Genomic DNA, 19,324 nt, shown 5'->3' with positions numbered 1-19,324 from the left:
TAAAAGTATAAGCCGATTAGGGATATTTAACAAGACACGGTTGACTGGCCAGCCTGTTAACGTCAACATTATTTATGAACTGGCTACAATCCAAACCGGCGGGTTTATTCAATATATTTTTAAGAGTTAATCTATTTATAATAACTAAACTATGACCAGAAAAAAAACTGAAAAGCTTAACAGTATTTTTTTTATCCACATACTTATCTACTACTCCGTACGTATCTACAATATTGCTTATCCGTGTTTGTGTTGCACTTTTTTATGTATGTATGCCATTCAATTTATGTTATTTATGTTTAGTTTTGTGTATGTTTTATGTATATTTTCCTATTTTACTATTTTTTTATAGTAAGGAGTCCAAGTAGACCTGATTAGACCAGCATAATTAGTCATAATCGATCGTCCTTTTATTTTAGCGAATTTCCCTATAGGGAAGAAGCTATTACCGCAGGTGGCACGGTAAGACCTAGGCCCAGGTTTTTCTCATTTTTGACCCTTAAAATAGAAAATATCCCAATATTCTAGACCTTTTTAAAGATATTAAAAAAGCAAATGATTTATATCAAAGTGTTTTTGTACGGTCATTGTCAACGGAGAATATAAAAAAAATGAATTTAAAATTTATGTGTTATTCTTACGGAGAATATTGTAAAATGTTGTAGTTTGCTTGTTTATGGATATATTTTGATTAAACTTGGCAAATGTATTTTTTTATACTAAGCTTTTAATATTTTACTAAAAAAACACACTTCTTTTAGTTTCTCTGTAGCAGCAAACCTTCTTGTTAAGCCTAATGTTATTATGCCTGTTATTTTTACCTCCTTTTAAATGTTTGTAATATAGGTGATAATGTATCAAAATGTGTTAGAAGACTTGTTTATCATACCGAAAGTCAATTTTCAACTATTGTAGTATGATAGGAGAAGGTCTGCGGTGAAAAAGAAACATTTTCAGATAGCATTACAACAATTAAACACCAAAGGAACAAGAGAGGAGGTGCAAGACAAGCCTCCAAATGGAGATTTAAGGAGAACAATGAACTAATCCTTCCCCAACGTTTACTTTAACATCAACCTCTTTCTGACTATAGCTTAACCTTTTTAAATATTCAAGACGTATGTAGATTAAAAGAACAACTTCAGCGGTGTTCCTATTTTTCCCCTGTAAAATATGGTAAATACATTTTATGTTCAATATCATGTAGATCACTGGAGTAAATTCAAGATATAGTTATTTGTTGAAAAAAAAAAAATGTTCCTAATTTTGTAATTAAAGCTCAATTTTCACAAAGAAGGTGCTAAAAGAATAAGAATGAAATACCGAGAGATGTGTTTAGTTTAACGAATTAATTACCATAGATGTTAGTTGAGTCAAACGATTTATTTTGAGGATCCTGGAGTTGGATTTTTTAAGACAATCTCTAGTAGTTTTATCTAGTTGCTAAGTAAATAACGGGTTTACAGATTTAAACGACGACCTTTTCTTAGAAAACTATATCTTTCATTGCTTTCTCAAAAGACTTTGAGAAAACTATTTAAATATTTACCTGCACTTAAAACATCAACTTTTTTGAAAGGTTTCGATATGGAACATCCTTTTAAATTATTGTGAATAAAGTAATAATTCAAATCAGGAGTAATAATATTAACTAAAATACCGCTTCCAATTGTAATAAATCACAGGTAATTAGATGTTCAAGGCATTTTTATCAAATTGTTTAAACGATGTCTTTAAACATATATACATCTCACTATACTTCTAATAAGAAAGCTACTGTACAAACTATATAAATACATCTAAAAATCGCCCGTTGTAACGAAGTCTTTGTGTTGGTAACAATAGTGCCTTTGTGGCAACAAATGACTTTATTGTGTACGTTACCTTGGGTCGCTAAAATATTAAATTGTAGGTTGAACTGGAATTTACACTCAAACAACAATTAAAATCACCTTGTAGCTTTTTATCATAGAATGCCTCCAAAGAGAGAGGTAATATATTTTTACGCCACACTACACTATTTTGACGAACTTTCCACGCAAGGATTTAGTCCAGAAAACAGCTGTTTGCCGCCAGCTTATTCAAATGGGGTTTCATTGCGTACTACTGTTCTGCAATGAGTTTTACCGGACACCAATCAGCTGATTATACTTGTATTTGCGTGGCAATGAGTGGTTATAAACAAAAACATAACCTCTCTTGGAGGTTATGACTAGTGATTTTTACTCCTTTAGTTGGTGGAAATATATAAGGATTTGTACGGATTAAGTAGTATGGCGTAAACTATCGTACGTAACTCGTCCAAAATATGTGTACCGGACTCGTATGGTAATCCCGTACTCGACTTCGTCTCGCACGGGAACGACCACACTCGTCCGGTAAACACTTATTTTCAGGACTAGTAACGTAATATACTATTACCTACGACCGTTTTTTAAAGTAGCCATTTCAGTTCAGTTCTTAGAATTGAAAAGTTTCACTTAACAGCTGTTTACTTTAATATCAGCATAGTTTCATTTCATATCAGCATAGTTTTTCTCATATCAACACGGGTAACGGACCAATGAGGTTCAAGGATTGAGAGAAAATAAGTACAATTGTAATACTTCGAACGTCAACTAATCAGCTGATCAGCTGATCAGTTGACAATTTTAATTGTTGATCCGGCTTGTTCCTGTTGATACTCGCGTATTCTTAACCTAAGTTGGTGGAAGTTAAATGAAGGTTGATTTTAAAATATCAGTTAGTGAAAGTGATGTTGATGTTGACGAGATGGAAATGAGAGCACAAACTGTTTGTGCTAATCTTTTGCCACCAAAATCAAAACAGAGGTATGCAATTACATACCAGAAATTCATTAAATGGACGAAACAAAATAAGGTTAAATTGATAAATGAAAATGATCTTCTGGTTTATTTTGAAAACCTCTTAACCACTTTTTCACCCAACTCGTTGTGGACCACATATTCGATGCTGAGATCAAACTGTAAATGAACTGTTTCACTATATTATTCAGTTGTCCAAAAATATATGCAATATTTCCCTAATTGTACCTGATACAGTATTTATGGTAAGAATGCTAGCAGAACCTATTGCCTGAAAAAGAAGTTTTACAAACACGTAATTACATGAAATCAGCTGATTATACAATAAGTCGTTGCATCACTTTCAGTGACAATGGCAATAAATGAAAACACAACCTCTCTAGGAAGTTATGAGTAGTGATTGTTAGGAATAAAAAACCAGATATTTAGTAATTAAAAAACGGTCGTAGGTAAAGTAGTGTACGCAACTTGCGTTAATAGTCTTTACGACACTAGTAGAAGTTTTTAAGGCACTCGCCAAGGCTCGTGCCTTAAATTTTCTACTCGTGTCGTAAAGACTAACTTAACGCAATCGTTGCGCAAACTACTATTACATCATACCTGCTACATTGACACCTGATCGATGTAATTTATTGCATAAATCATTGCCATTGGGGATTTAGGTGGAATTGGCAGAATTAGAACCCGCGGATGCAGGCCGGAAGACAGGCTAAACCAATGCAATTTTACTCATTAGGAATCCTGGCAAATTGTTAAAAAATTAACTTCCAATGGTACAAAGCTTAAAACTATTAAGCAGGTTTCAATATTTTGCCCTACATTGATGCGACGATTTACTTCACGGAAAAGCGTAGAAATTTCTTTATATATGTTTAAATAGATTAGTGTTCGCCTTCGGGTCGAATACTTGGCCAAAATATGTATTGTGCAAATTACTCTATTTTCACCCCACGCTGTAAACCAAACATGTGATTGGAATTTCTTCATTTTTTTAAATTTTTTTAAATATTTATTTGTTATTTCGTCACCAGCATGGCAACCCGTAAGGCCCATATAATTTTTTTTTATTTTAAATTAATCTGTTATGCTCATTTTTGTCTGTTTTTATTTTATAAATGGATTCTAAACATCTACAGGCAAATATTTTCATTTAGTATGCGAAGATTTTCCCCCGTGCTGAGAAAAAAGTTTTAAAGAAACACTTTTGCCTATTAATATATAGATACCACCAGAGAAAATAATAGTATAGTTAATCAATATTTCTACTCGGATTTGAGTAAACTAACGTTTATATTGGTTGACATTTAACAATATATTTTGCTTCATTAAATTACATTATCTTAATAAAATAGTTTTACAAGAAACACAGTACAGTACGTACAGTACTATCTGATAGATCTTTTAAGTAAGTTGGATGGCTTTAAATATATCCGCACTTTCATCGAGATCAACATCGTTGCACTCCAAAAAGCCTTGTACATAGTTGCTATACACTACTGGTAATGATTTTACACATATTATGTATGCCATAAATTGTACACGTGATGGTTACTTGCAGTAATTTAAATGTTTTGGTGTTATGAGTAAATGTACCTATACTTCGCTGGTTAAACCATTTACACATTTAGCATTACATGTTAAAGCTCATAAACAGCAACACGCGACACGCAACATCGTTTATCACTTGTTAAGAAAGAAACAATTACAAGTGTTGTCGAATATGCGATTAGATTATTCATGCAATTGCAAGATTGAAAATTCCTTTTAGAAAATTACCTGTAAACTCATTTACATAATCAGTGTCAGTTCAAAAATCAGAGTATTATTCTTGGCAGTCCAAAATATCCAAATGTAAAACCCTTTGCTGCTACATTTTGTTTGAGATCTACTGAAGATACTTCCTAATACAGCACTTACATACACAATCTTCAAACATGCCAGCCACCTAAAGGACAAATAACAATCATTATAACTGATTTAGAAAGAACAATAGTGTTTGTAGTCTGTTGTATAGAATACTATAAGTATAAGTACCTCTTAAGATTAGTCATCCGGTTACTCATCCTAAAATTGACAAAACTTTGATAATTATCTTCTATTCTGCTTTACCATTGTTTAAACGCATTCCTTCATGGATTTATCATCATTACGTATCAGTGGTAATAGTTTTTATTAAATTGTCAAGTCCACTAATGATTGGGTATGTGGATGAGTTATATATATAGTAACTAGGATTGCTTTCATAGCAATGAAAGCCAGTTTAGCGGAGAAATAATGTTTCATGGTGTTTAATAAAGCAATAAATGAAAAAATATATTATAGATATACCTAATACAAAATACAAATGTTCCCACACTCTGCACCGCTAGCCTTTACTACCTCCTTCACCACTTCCTACGTGTTGGACCTGTTTCCTCCCCTTCCCATAACATTTAGTATTGCAGATACATTAATGTAACTGCCCCAAAGCGTTCCCACACTCTGCACTTCAAGCCTTTACTACTTCCTTCACCATTTCCTACGTCTTGGACCTGTTTCCCTCCCTTCCCAAAGTATTTTAGGATTACAGATACATTATTATAACTGCCACAGACGGTTCCCAAACTCCGGAATTCTCACCTTTACTACTTCCTTCACTACTTCCTACGTCTTGGACCTGTTTCCCTTCCTTCCCATAACATTTTAGTATTGCAGATATTTTAATGTAACTGCCACAAACGGTTCCCACACTCCGCATTACCAGCCTTTACTACTTCCTTCACCACTTCCTATGTCGTGGACCTGTTTAAGTTTGCCATTTATGAGATGAAGCCATGAAAGTGATTTGCCGATGAATTGTTTAAGATAAACTATTTTTTGTTATACCTATAACCTTATTTAGCTATGTATGTAAATCAAATCTGTTAAATACTGTTCCTAAAAAAGTATGTTCTATGACTGTACGAACCTATTTGATCAGTGGTCGTTTCCAAATAGGGACTTAAATGCAAACCTAAGACTTTCACTGTGGAATTTGATCAGTTGTCATCATCCGATTTTTTCCCTTTGTACTGTGTTTAGGTCGTGGCTTGATTTTAGCATATGCTATGATTCCTTGTTTTTTTTTTACATTTACCTCATTATTTTGTAACCATTATGGCAACCCATTAGACCAATGTTAAAATTTAAAAATTTGCAATTACTTTAAAACTTACAGGCATTATCAAAAATTGAAATTGGTTACGTCTAAACCATCCAAACATTTGACAAAACAACCTTGGCAAGTTTGGTTAAAATATGTTCAGTCGTTATTGAGATTAAGTGTTATAAGGATTTCATTGAAGTTGATCCCAAAGAGCCTCGCTTCGCTCCGCTCAACTAACCAGCTTTCAAATGTTCAAAAATGGTTAAATATACTATCTGGCCAGAATACTGTCTGTCCTCTGACATCAAAACACACGAGTCCTTACTCATGTGTTTTGATGTCAGGGTACAGACTCATGTTAAGGATTCATTTGCAACAAATATAAGCAATCATCTCTTGCAACAATTGTTAAATTAATTAGGAAATACATCATTTAGTCGATATCATCGATACTCAAGGGCAATAAACACAAAAAAATACCAAAACAAGCATTGGATTTTGAAACAGGGTGATAAGTCTATTCGCAGTATGTCCAAAGCTAATGATACCTCGTTTTCAGATCCATGCGAATTTTAGGTCTTATCCTTAGAATAAAGTTACATTTGCACCAGAATTTCATTTCTATCCACGTGAATGAGTGAGAAATGTATAATATCAATTCAGTTGAGTTCAGCGTGAAAAAAGTGTAGTCTACGTCACGTACTCCAGCAGATCGTGCTCATCTGGTATATAGTATCTTTGAGTATGCACGTAAACGTTTATCCGTTTTTAGAAAAAATACGATCCATGTCTAAAAGTTTTAACACTAATTTATGACATAGTTTAATAATTTTAACGTCCATAGTCTGACAATATTTTTACAAATTAATATTAGACTATTATTCCTTAATTGGGCCTCTATTAGGTTCTTGAAACGACTCCAACGCTTTAGCACTTTTTTTCAATAATATACCTTTGAACAGAGATGCACGTTGCATATTAAAATATTGAAAGATGTACATAGTAAATTTACTAGATAAATAACAGTAGGTAATTACAACAAAAAATTTTTTAAAAGCATATCATGTGCTGGTCCTGGTAAACTTAGGCCTAGTGGCCAGATCACGGCAAAATTCTTTCTTCGAGTTGGGTGGGATATGACCCACAAACCCCCTTGGCTACGCCACTGTGTCAAGAAAATGAGTTAGGAAATTGCGTTTTGACAGTAGCACACCCATTGAGAGGCGCCTTGCTACCAACATTCTACGTAAATACAAAATTGGCAGAAGATGTTCTACATAGCCTAGCTGGACTCACTGAATTTCTGACTTCCTATTAGAACAGGCCCACAATTATAAAATCCATCTTTATAAATTGCAAGAAGCATTTCATGTAACAATTGGGGAAACAACGTTTTTAGGGTATTTCGACCCTGCTGAGTACGAATCTGCCTGTTGACAAAGCGATATGAATAGGAAATGCGGTATCCAAGATGGTGGCCAAAACTGTTTGCCCCATATCTCCCATGTTAGTTGACCTAATATAATGGTTTAAACGTCTACATAGAGGTTTTCTCGGATGCCAAACACATTTCAACACTCAAAATTTACTTACATCAACTTTTAGGACATAAGTTCCTAATTACCGTTAAAACGCTGTTTCCCCCCATGAAATGCTTCTTGCATTGCCCTTTTTAAAAACGTGACTGATCTACATTTGTATATTGCATATATTTAGATTTTTTATAGGATTATGAGGTGTTTAATATTTTTTTGTGTTTGGTAGGTTCACCCGCCATGGTACAACCAGCCCTCGGAGCCGCCAGCCTGTGCCTACTGATCTTCCTACTTACTGGTGAGTATCGTGGACCAATCCATGTCATATTCACATACATTTTACGGCTTTGTACGAACTTTTCTTTAACGTAATTCGTAATGTTTCCATTCAAAATGCAACTGGTGTGGAATAACTTGTTAATTACCTTTTTGGTCTTCACTACGGGAGAGACGAGTTCAATCTTTCGAACATTCAAAACACATTATAATGGCTTGGACAGATTTCCCTTAAGACGATTGTATTTCCTTTATGTAATACATCTCATGGTATCCCTAGAATTAATTTCACAGCCACATGTATCTTACTTCAAGAAAACATAATTTAATCAAACAATTTGATTTTCAATTTAATATTGACATACATGTACTGTATATACATGATCAACGTTTTATAGTCGGCACGTTATTGAATGTTACTTCTATTAAATTATAAATTAATAAAACCACTACCGCAATTCATTTATCCTTTCAGGATGACAGTACGTAAGACAGTCATACACTGTTTGAAAGTGTTATTTCTAATTTTACCGTGAATACCAAAATACTGTTTTAGTTAATAGAAGCAATAGGTAAAATATTTCTATATCAACGTGTCCATATAAACTATATGAAACCACATGAACTGGAACTCCTAATCGTAGAATTATTACCTGGCCTATACTACATTATAGTACTACCATACTGCTCTTAAGTTAGGTTTATTATTAGTCCTATTAAATTGTGTAACCGACTGTAGAAAAAGCTGATAACTCGGTTGTTTGTGAGCCGATTTACAAACAAGGTCTAATTTGATTTGTATTTAAATTCGCTACATCTTTTTTCACCAGAAAACAGTTTTCTTAATGTTTAAGGTTTTCATGAAAATTTGCAATAAATATTTTAAATGGCCGCCATATTAAAACGGCTTTAAATATTGGAATGGCAATTTTTAAGCTCTTCTGACCTATACTTCTAAACTTCACATTTATACCGATTTTGAAATCTCTATTATATTGAAAAATGCCCAAGATATAAAATAGTTTTTACGAATCATAAACTGACCAACAGACAGAAATCTGGGCATTTTAGACCCATACTTATTCGGCATTTTATGTTTGTCTTAGCCCAAAGAACATGTCCACAAACAAATGCAGGGATTTTAAATTTTAATTGCTTGGGTACTATTCAAGGTAACTAAACGTTTTATACGTCAAATAGAAGCTAAATAACTTTCCGCTAAAATTGTGTTTCCCGTGTAGCAAGGGAGGAAACTTTGAACTCTAGGCCGTCATTGCGACTCGCACGCCTGACGCCGGACGCCAGAACGACGTTTACGCGTTTACGGTGCAATAGAAGCCACAGTGTTTAATCTTTGGTTCGCAGAGTTTAAATTGATTGGTAAATTGAACTCAATTTAAATCTATTTGATAATAAAGAAATGTTGCGTTGGTTTAATGGATTTCGGGGCACCGTATTGTTTTGAAAGGACATTCACTTGGCCGTCTAAAAACAAGTAATGACTTAGTAGAAGAAAGCTGACAGTTCTGCATCAGAAGTCCGGAAAAAAACCATTGCCAAACGAAGTCTTCAGTTTAACATACCTAAATCTTCAATTCATGATGTTATCCGTATAAGATTAAGTCAATTGTGCCTACAAAATTCAGTTAAGACATCAGATAAACCCGCCAATCCCCCTAAGCGTAGAGACTTTGCCAGTTTTACACTCATATGAGATTGATAAAAATCTTAATCTTATTAAATGAATCCATATTTTGTCATAATATGAGAAAAATGTTGTTCTTTTCCCTTTAATTTGACGTTTAAATAGTTTAATTATATTTTAATAGTCCCCGAGCAACGGCCGTTTAAAATCCCTGCATTCGTTTATAAACTCCCAGTATAGTTGAGTACCAATACAAGAAAATATTCACATTCAACTTCCCTGCTCTTGTTAGCCTTCCCTGCTCTTGTTAGCCTTCCCTGCTCTTGTTAGCCTTCCCTGCTCTTGTTAGCCTTCCCTGCTCTTGTTAGCCTTCCCTGCTCTTGTTAGCCTTCCCTGCTCTTGTTAGCCTTCCCTGCTCTTGTTAGCCTTCCCTGCTCTTGTTAGCCTTCCCTGCTCTTGTTAGCCTCCCCTGCTCTTGTTAGCCTTCCCTGCTCTTGTTAGCCTTCCCTGCTCTTGTTAGCCTTCCCTGCTCTTGTTAGCCTTCCCTGCTCTTGTTAGCCTTCCCTGCTCTTGTTAGCCTTCCCTGCTCTTGTTAGCCTTCCCTGCTCTTGTTAGCCTTCCCTGCTCTTGTTAGCCTTCCCTGCTCTTGTTAGCCTCCCCTGCTCTTGTTAGCCTTCCCTGCTCTTGTTAGCCTTCCCTGCTCTTGTTAGCCTTCCCTGATCTTGTTAGCCTTCCCTGCTCTTGTTAGCCTTCCCTGCTCTTGTTAGCCTTCCCTGCTCTTGTTAGCCTTCCCTGCTCTTGTTAGCCTCCCCTGCTCTTGTTAGCCTTCCCTGCTCTTGTTAGCCTTCCCTGCTCTTGTTAGCCTTCCCTGATCTTGTTAGCCTTCCCTGCTCTTGTTAGCCTTCCCTGCTCTTGTTAGCCTTCCCTGCTCTAGTTAGCCTTCCCTGCTCTAGTTAGCCTTCCCTGCTCTTGTTAGCCTTCCCTGCTCTTGTTAGCCTTCCCTGCTCTTGTTAGCCTTCCCTGCTCTTGTTAGCCTTCCCTGCTCTAGTTAGCCTTCCCTGCTCTAGTTAGCCTTCCCTGCTCTTGATAGCCTTCCCTGCTCTAGTTAGCCTTCCCTGCTCTTGTTAGCCTTCCCTGCTCTTGTTAGCCTTCCCTGATCTTGTTAGCCTTCCCTGCTCTTGTTAGCCTTCCCTGCTCTAGTTAGCCTTCCCTGCTCTTGTTAGCCTTCCCTGCTCTAGTTAGCCTTCCCTGCTCTTGATAGCCTTCCCTGCTCTAGTTAGCCTTCCCTGCTCTAGTTAGCCTTCCCTGCTCTTGTTAGCCTTCCCTGCTCTTGTTAGCCTTCCCTGCTCTTGATAGCCTTCCCTGCTCTAGTTAGCCTTCCCTGCTCTAGTTAGCCTTCCCTGCTCTAGTTAGCCTTCCCTGCTCTAGTTAGCCTTCCCTGCTCTAGTTAGCCTTCCCTGCTCTTGATAGCCTTCCCTGCTCTAGTTAGCCTTCCCTGCTCTTGATAGCCTTCCCTGCTCTAGTTAGCCTTCCCTGCTCTTGTTAGCCTTCCCTGCTCTAGTTAGCCTTCCCTGCTCTTGTTAGCCTTCCCTGCTCTTGTTAGCCTTCCCTGCTCTTGTTAGCCTTCCCTGATCTTGTTAGCCTTCCCTGCTCTTGTTAGCCATTTTGTAAATTTGAAACAACTTACTTTACGAGGCAGTTAAATCATTCACACTTTAAGCATGCCATGTTTAACCTCATAAACCCAGCGACACGCAATGTCGTTTATCACTTGTTAAGAAAGAAACAATTACAAGTGTTGTCGGAAATCCGATTATGGGTTTTTATGGTTTTTTATTGGTTTATGGGTTTGCTAAGATTAAAACCATCTTCTAATAGGGAAAATTACATCTTTGATATTGTGTTACGGGGGTTCCAAATTGAACAGATTCCTTTTATACTAAATTATTTTATTGCAAAATATAATTTGAATTTGCCAAAATATCGAAAAAAAATGTAAATAACGATATCAGTTTTGAAATTCAAGTTACAGTTATTACGAACTATTTTCTTTTATACGCATAAATTAATCTTAGACCCTCAAATACTTGAAACAACATGGATGAAATAAAATCGGTCGATTCTTGAATTGTTTGGAATAGCAGAATGTATTACATTGACAATAGTTAATACTACTTTGAAGTAATCATAATATTCTTTATGAAAAGCTTTAGCTACGTGTAACATCAAGTTTTATTAGTAACAAAAACAGTGTGGTTAAAATACAGTTTTATTAATACCTTAACCACTTGTAAATCATACATTCAAAAAACATTAAAAATACTGCAACCTATAGCATATTTATGTCTCCTATGAACTCATATAGTAAATAACAGTATATATTCAATGGTGGTTATACTATTAAACATGATGACAAAATTATTCAATAATTTATCTGAGTAAAAACATGACTTGGATACTGCTAGTAGAAGGGAATTAAATTATTTTTCTTAAGTGTAATAAGTTGCTCGATTTGATAATTTCAAATGCATAGGAAAATTGCTTCCTAAAAAAGGAGCAAGGAAACCTTTAATTATGTAAACCAAATTCATATTATCTTTACTCATGCCACACGTCAAGTTAAACCCTGTAATTTTAGCGGATTACAAGCAAGTGTATGTGTTTAGGTTACAAACACTTGAGATTTTGAAATACAATGAGAAGTTTACTTGTATTGTTCAAAGTAAGTAGATTACACACTTAACAAAAAATGCATCTGATAAAATATCAAATTCTAAAAAATGTTTCTTAAGGGAACTATCATAAGCCCGAGTAAAAAATGAATTTGTTAGCTAACTGATAAATGGGAGTTTTTTTGTTATAATTTGTATTCATTGTCCATAGAAAAAAACGTTTAATTGAAAAGAGAAAGCACAGGAGCCAGTATAAAACGTCCTTTCTACAGAGTGTGTGGAAGTGTCTTTTACTGTTGATTGTTTCCCTCATTCAGTCCACGCGCTACGACCTTCTCTAACACTTTTATATCCCTCTTGAAATGTCTAACCAGGGCAATGTTACTTTCCTTTCTCCCGTAATAGTCTGATATACAAATAGTTAATAGTAAAAAACTTATTACATTGGTGTAAATACCTACTTCGTAGCTGTTACGAATAAAACTGATAAAAATGATGAGTATTCAGTGAAAGTGAATTTCAATATTTTATTTGAACCATTTAACATCTATATATACAGGGTTAGTAAAAAGTGTGGAGACCCCATGTTATTTTTTTAACGGCCCATACTAGAAAAACTAAACTCGGCACACATTTATGGCATGTTTTGAAGTACTTTTTGGGTATAACCGCCACTTGGTGTACGTACATCCCCAAAATGGGGGATTTTGGGGGAAACTCAAAAATTTCAAACACAAAGACGCATCGAGTGACCTCCTTTTGAAGGTCCTGGTAAAATAAAACCAACAACGCAAACTAGAGGTCTCTATCTCAATCCAGTAAAAAATGGCAGCCAATTCAAACTCTCAGAAGTTAAATTTAACTTACAGCTTTCCAAGTCTGGAGACCCCCTGTAAATTCTGTAACGGTTCACACTAGGAAAACTAAACTCTACCTTTTAGAAACCTTTAAAGTTCCCTTTCCAGATTCGTTTACATTATCGTCATATGGATAATTTGCATTACTTTTTAATGAAACAGCTGTTAATATTTAAATTGTATTTTATACAACACATATGACTGAGTTTGTCAAAAAGAAGTATTTGCAATGTAATTTTCTGATTTTAAAATTTATTTTGTTTTGCATCATCTCATGTTTTGCAATATAACGTTCCATTACGAAATTATGGGAAAAATCTTAACATTACAATAACTCTTAAAAGGATTTCTTATTGAATTATCTTATACAGTTTGGTGTCTACGTTTTTGACCACTTTTGCCAATATTTTGTCATAACAAGACAGATCATCATAGGTTCATGAGATTATTTTCATACATGTTTTCAATTATTGGAAAATATTTCGATTGTGTAATACAATACAAAATAATACAAGTGCAGAAGGGCACGTTGCCCATATGAATTGTAGTCAAAATCAACACCTAAAGTACATAATAGTATATTTTTTTCTTAGACTAATTTGATTTGAAAACTAAGAATCAGATAGAAATAAATTGCTTCCGTAATAAATGACGTAATGCATCTATTATATCACCACATGAGATGAATTACTGATAGTTCCCAGCAACTATCATAATTGCTGAACCCTGTAACATCACAGGGGTAGTCACATCCACTTAATTAACAAACAAGCTGTACTGATTGTAACGTCATTACAAACAACGCTCCACAGTTGATGAGTAGTCAACTGTAATGCATATTATCTCATACTGCAAGTAATATTACTGTCATTAGTGTTACCATGACGACAACAACCCAACCCCTAAAGTGAGTGGAGGTGAATTTTGCATAGGTAATTTACCATATAAAATATTTCTAGTTTGAAATGGTGTTTTATGAAAAATGCGGCTATAACCTATTTTTCTATGGAATTTATTACCTTTATTATTACTGATTATTTCAAAACGGAGCTAAACAATGATTTCGTCAATGTTGTAGTAGGGTTGTCTTCTTTAGGATGACATTACTATGTTGAAATCTAAACTCAGTTTCTTTGACGTATAACAAGTGTAAAAAAAAACAGTTATTTTCACGAGGTTGTAGGTGGTTCCCACTAAAACAAAATTTTTAAGTGGAACTGACTTATATTCTTGGAGTGAAAGCTTTTAAACCCCTATTTAAAACTATGGAGTGAGAAAGGCTGATGTATAGGCACACACAATTTTCAGAGTGAATTTAAGTAGATACACGTACTTTTATTTGACCAAGATTAAGGATGTAATATCAATAATCTAGAATATTTTTATGTTTTACTTATAAAATGATTCTAACGACTTTTGAACGTAGAAATAGCTTAGACACTATAAATACGTAAATAAAAAACCTGTAAAAAATAAGTGAAAACTAAAAATTTATTAACTAAATCCAGATGCATATATACCAGTAAATATTTGCGATAGTTTAAAACGTACCATAGCACTCAATGTAATATCATAAATCATAATCGTGTAAAATCAGAGTAATGGTTTTTCATAACATCATAAGTGCTTTGCCATGGCTGACAAGTAAAACGGTTAAAAATAATTGAAAAATAATATGGTTAAGTTGAAAATAATGAATGGTTTAACCTTTTAAAATAATAGTATTATTAGACAGAGATAATTTGTGTGAGTTCTGTGTCGGTAGTCTGGTCTATGGAAACGTATCATAAAAGTAAGAGGTGCTATTCACAGGCAACAAACTTGGTGCTGAGTTCATATCCACGTTGTCTAATATTGGTACTCTCATGTAATTAGTTAACTCACGACTTTAAATAAAGCAAAGGTACGGAAATGTAAACTGAACGTGTAGATTGTAGATCCTAGCATGTAGTGCTTCCTCAACGTATATCACTCCTGTTGCAGAGTGTGGGTGTAGAGGGTTCTACATAGAGTTGAAGGCTCCAAGATATGGAACTGGTCAACAAAAGAACCAGCTTATCTGATGGAAAGACTGGTCTCCCGCGATGGGTTCCACGTAGAGTTGAGGGCTCCAAGGTATGGTTGCAGGGTTTGGGTGTAGATGGGTCCACGTAGATTGAGGGCTCCAAGGTACGAAAATGTAAACTGAATCTATAGATCTACTCAACGTATATCACCCCTGTTGCAGGGTGTCGGTGTAGAGGGTTCCACGTAGAGTTGAGGGCTCCAAGGTACGAAAATGTAAACTGAATCTATAGATCTACTCAACGTATATCACCCCTGTTGCAGGGTGTCGGTGTAGAGGGTTCCACGTAGAGTTGAGGGCTCCAAGGTACGAACATGTAAACTGAATCTATAGATCTACACAACGTATATCACCCCTGTTGCAGGGTGTCGGTGTAGAGGGTTCCACGTAGAGTTGAGGGCTCCAAGGTACGAACATGTAAACTGAATCTATAGATCTACTCAACGTATATCACCCCTGTTGCAGGGTGTCGGTGTAGAGGGTTCCACGTAGAGTTGAGGGCTCCAAGGTACGAAAATGTAAACTGAATCTATAGATCTACTCAACGTATATCACCCCTGTTGCAGGGTGTCGGTGTAGAGGGTTCCACGTAGAGTTGAGGGCTCCAAGGTACGTGTCCTTCGGCAACTCTGCGCTCCTCAAGTGTGACTACAGCGTCTCAGAGGACGAGCTTCACAAGGTTGAGTGGCTCCATCAGGGTCGCAAAATCTGGCAGTACGTCAAGGGTCGCAGCCCTCCCTATAGGAACTACACCACATTGGGCTCCATCATTGATGTGAGTATTACATCAACACCATAGAGTATGTAGTATAATAGGACACATATACCCGTAACCTTCTAGATTTTAAGTATATGACCACCTATATAACAATTATCATAATTAGGTCTAAACAAACTTGCAACATTTAATGTCATATTATTCTTTGTTCTACAGCAGACTACAATGTGTAGTAATATTTCAATTTTTGAAATAAATTTGAATTTATATAAGCCAGAGCTTGTTAGTCAAAATTGAGCCCTGTCACATTTTTGTCACGTTATATTTATACCGTAACTTGAGTAAGTGTTAAAATTAATTCCAAAGGGTTATGTACATTTACATATACATACATACTAACATATATGTAAGTAAATGTAAAGAAACAACTAAGGTATATGTTAGTTGGCATTCACCTCGGTAAGTAAATAAGGAAACCTTAAGTCTTTAATTTTGGTTGATGTAAAAGAAATTGAAACCCAATCACTTATCATTTTACCCAAGTTTTGCCTACCTTAAAGTCTTCAATTGCGATTGACATGAAAGAAATAAGAGTACAATAGGTTTAAATTTTACAAGCTCTGCCACCTAAAGTCTTTTTTTTTTTGTTGATGTACCGTAGGTGGCACGGTAAGACCTAGCTAGACCCGGGACAAATATGATTTTTCATTTGAATGTCCCCAGAGGCCAAAAACACAATTTGTTCAAATTTGTATATCTGTATATATACATAAATATGTGTGTGTCCGTGAAAGCAATATGTTGACTAATTTTGGTCCAATTTTGATTAAATTTGGCTTGAAGGTGTAGGGGTGATGTACTTGAATGAGTTCGCGAACCAGCATGATTGGACCATGGGATTCCCCATGGGATGGAAATAAGGTTTTCTTATTTTCGACCCTGCAAACAAAAATTCCCAATTTCTCTCTAAACCATGTTGAGAGCTTAAAAAACAAACAATGTAGTATATTGACGTGCTATCATACGGTAATTAGTAACATATATAATTAAAAAGTTGTAGATTTAAAATTTCCATGTTATTTTTATTGAAAATAAGTAAACTACAGTAAACTCAAATAAGTTGTTAGTAAGTATCAGTAAATAGGTTGTAGCTGGCTTGTTTAAATTTGTTCAATCAAAATTGGCAAATTTATTTATTTTATACTAAGCTATATTTAACCAAAACTTGTTTAACCTAATGTTATTAAAATGGATCTAAGTGGAAATCCAATCAGGCAAATTTAAATTTTCTTAGTCTGCAGGTTTGCTGCGGTGGGGGTATTTTTATCAGTCAAAGGCATAACCGTAGTTGGTTCTACTCTATGGACCCGCTCATGATTGTGTCTATGTTGGTTACAGTTATCACTGAGTGACCGACATCAGGTGCTGTTGACGAACCTCAACTTCGACGCCAGCGGCATCTACACGTGCGAGGTATCTACAGAGACGCCCATCATCTACACCAAGCCTTCAGAGGAGCTAGAGATTACTGTCATCAGTGAGAGCTCAAGATACATTTATTGCACATTTGTTACTTTTAGGGATCAGTTGAAGACGATTTCAGAATTAGTTCCGTCCGTTTAATGTAGGGTCTTGTTATGCTTAAATTTTGATTCTTGTTATTTCAGTTAAAACTTAGTTTATCGAAATAAATCGATCCAACTATAAATAATAGCTTGTCCTCTGGCACACACAGTAAAGCAAAACCCTTACAATGAGCTCTAAAATGCGCGATTCGAACAAACTAAAGAACTGATGTATCGTATGAGAACGATTGGTAGAAACCGCCAACATAGAAACTTCTCATCTATCTATGAGGAGGTTGTTACTTATCGTTGGTTGAAGTATCTTATTTACCGTGCGTAATGGTAGGTTAGTTTATTGTGCTACCATAGTCTAAGCTGATGGTCGTGAATTTACATGGTTAACAAACCTGAGCTATAGCCAGGTGACTAATTACGCAAATCGCTCTTGTTATTCCTTGATTTCACGGGCTTTTTACACGGTTGAGCTAAGCTATTACTCCTATCTATGTTATTTTATTAAAAATTATCTATTTTATGCAGTTTCCTAACCAAAGCTTATACATACTTCTATCAATTTGAATTACGCAATGACTCACGCTCGATCCTTCTCACATCTCACAGTAAAAAGCGTTGTATGAGTATACAAAGAACACTCCTATAGAGTCACGTCCCAGTTTAGTCTCTTGGCATTCTTTTTAATTAAAAATTTGGTTAACACGTCAACCAAGCTGCTGTATTTCTTTTATCTTCATGTTTTTTGAGGTTAAAAGGTAGGTTTTTTTATTATTTAAGGGCCAAGAAAGTAGAGGTTGGTCGACCAACATAATGCTTAGAAAGACGGACAGGTTGATCAAAAGATTTAGAAAAGTTCACATAAAATCTCCAAACACAAAGAGAATCTTCCGGTTTCTTTACCGATTCAAATGTCTAGACTAATATTGATATTTATGGTATTAAATTATGGTTTTACTTTTTTACTACCATAAATTATTAAAATAAGAAACAAGTAAAATACCGGTGTATTAACAAAATGCCCGTCAAAGCGTTTTTCACACGTATCGATAAAAATATAAAGCAATAAATGTAACTGGAACAATAGTTTTAAGTAAGGAATAATTGCTCCCCACGGAATAGCGATAAATTTAGGTTTATCGTGAAATATTTTACGATCATGGTAGGACTATCTTTCTCTTGGGCCTTGTCAGTGTAGTCTCTTATGATTAGTAGCATTACGAATGTAAAACAATCAACTGTATTGTATTTTAACATTTATTTCGTCTTTAATTAAAAAAAATAGAGCGGATGACAGAAGTATACATCAATCGCATGCAAATTTTAACACATGATAATAATTTTTTGGGGAAAACATGAATTAGGGGACAATTTTAGATCCCGTAGGCTTTTCGTTGTTTGACACCTTTTACCAGCTGTCCTAGATTATTGTGCTTTATTCCGGACAAAGAAACATCAGAGTAACAAAGCTACACATTGTATCTCAGTTTGGTTTCCATTAATATTTGGGATACAATACACCTTAACCAAGCCCATCTCCTAATAGTGAAACAGTGTTACAAATGTCATCGTTCCTGTATAATGCGCATCCATGCAGTACTACAATAGAATCAACTAACGTTCGTGTGACCAGATTGTTGTAGAATCGACTAACCATAAAGGTGATAGAACTAATAGCCTTGATTAACAAAATACAAAAAATGATCCTATTTTCTCCTCTTTTGGTTTCATTCCAACCACACTAAATTTATTCATCAGAAGTTTTTCATAAGCGAGTTTAAGCTGGTGAATAAATTAGTTTTTCAAAGCTCCAGCTTATCCCTTGATTAAAACCCACTTTACTGGTAAATTGGTTAATGCAAATGTTTGCAGTAAAATGCTTTTAATGTAAAAGCACCTGACTGTGTTTGCTTAAGCGCCACACGCGCTTTTTGCTTGTTACAGTATCTCTCACGAGCCACCTTAATTAACTTGTATATTATCGTCCTATATACATCTAAAAAATGGATTTAGATTATAGTTAAAATCTT

At 35.1% G+C, this 19,324-nt stretch overlaps 1 protein-coding gene across 1 annotated transcript in view; it reads left to right on the top strand.

The window, feature by feature from the left end:
- LOC128988410 (uncharacterized) overlaps positions 1 to 19,324 on the top strand; it is a 34,673-nt gene that overhangs the window by 9,573 nt on the left and 5,776 nt on the right. The window contains exons 2-4 of the mRNA XM_054409674.1: positions 7,714 to 7,782; positions 15,566 to 15,774; positions 17,116 to 17,254. Of these exons, the coding sequence (XP_054265649.1) occupies positions 7,725 to 7,782; positions 15,566 to 15,774; positions 17,116 to 17,254 (406 nt within the window). The 5' untranslated portion in view covers positions 7,714 to 7,724. The remainder of the gene's footprint in view (positions 1 to 7,713; positions 7,783 to 15,565; positions 15,775 to 17,115; positions 17,255 to 19,324) is intronic.

Source organism: Macrosteles quadrilineatus, unplaced genomic scaffold (assembly GCF_028750875.1).
Source record: "Macrosteles quadrilineatus isolate MER2022 unplaced genomic scaffold, UCM_ALF_1.0 Scaffold_3__2_contigs__length_128488019, whole genome shotgun sequence".
Classification (NCBI taxonomy): Eukaryota; Metazoa; Arthropoda; class Insecta; order Hemiptera; family Cicadellidae; genus Macrosteles; species Macrosteles quadrilineatus.
This window is presented reverse-complemented; position numbering and strand designations above follow the sequence as displayed.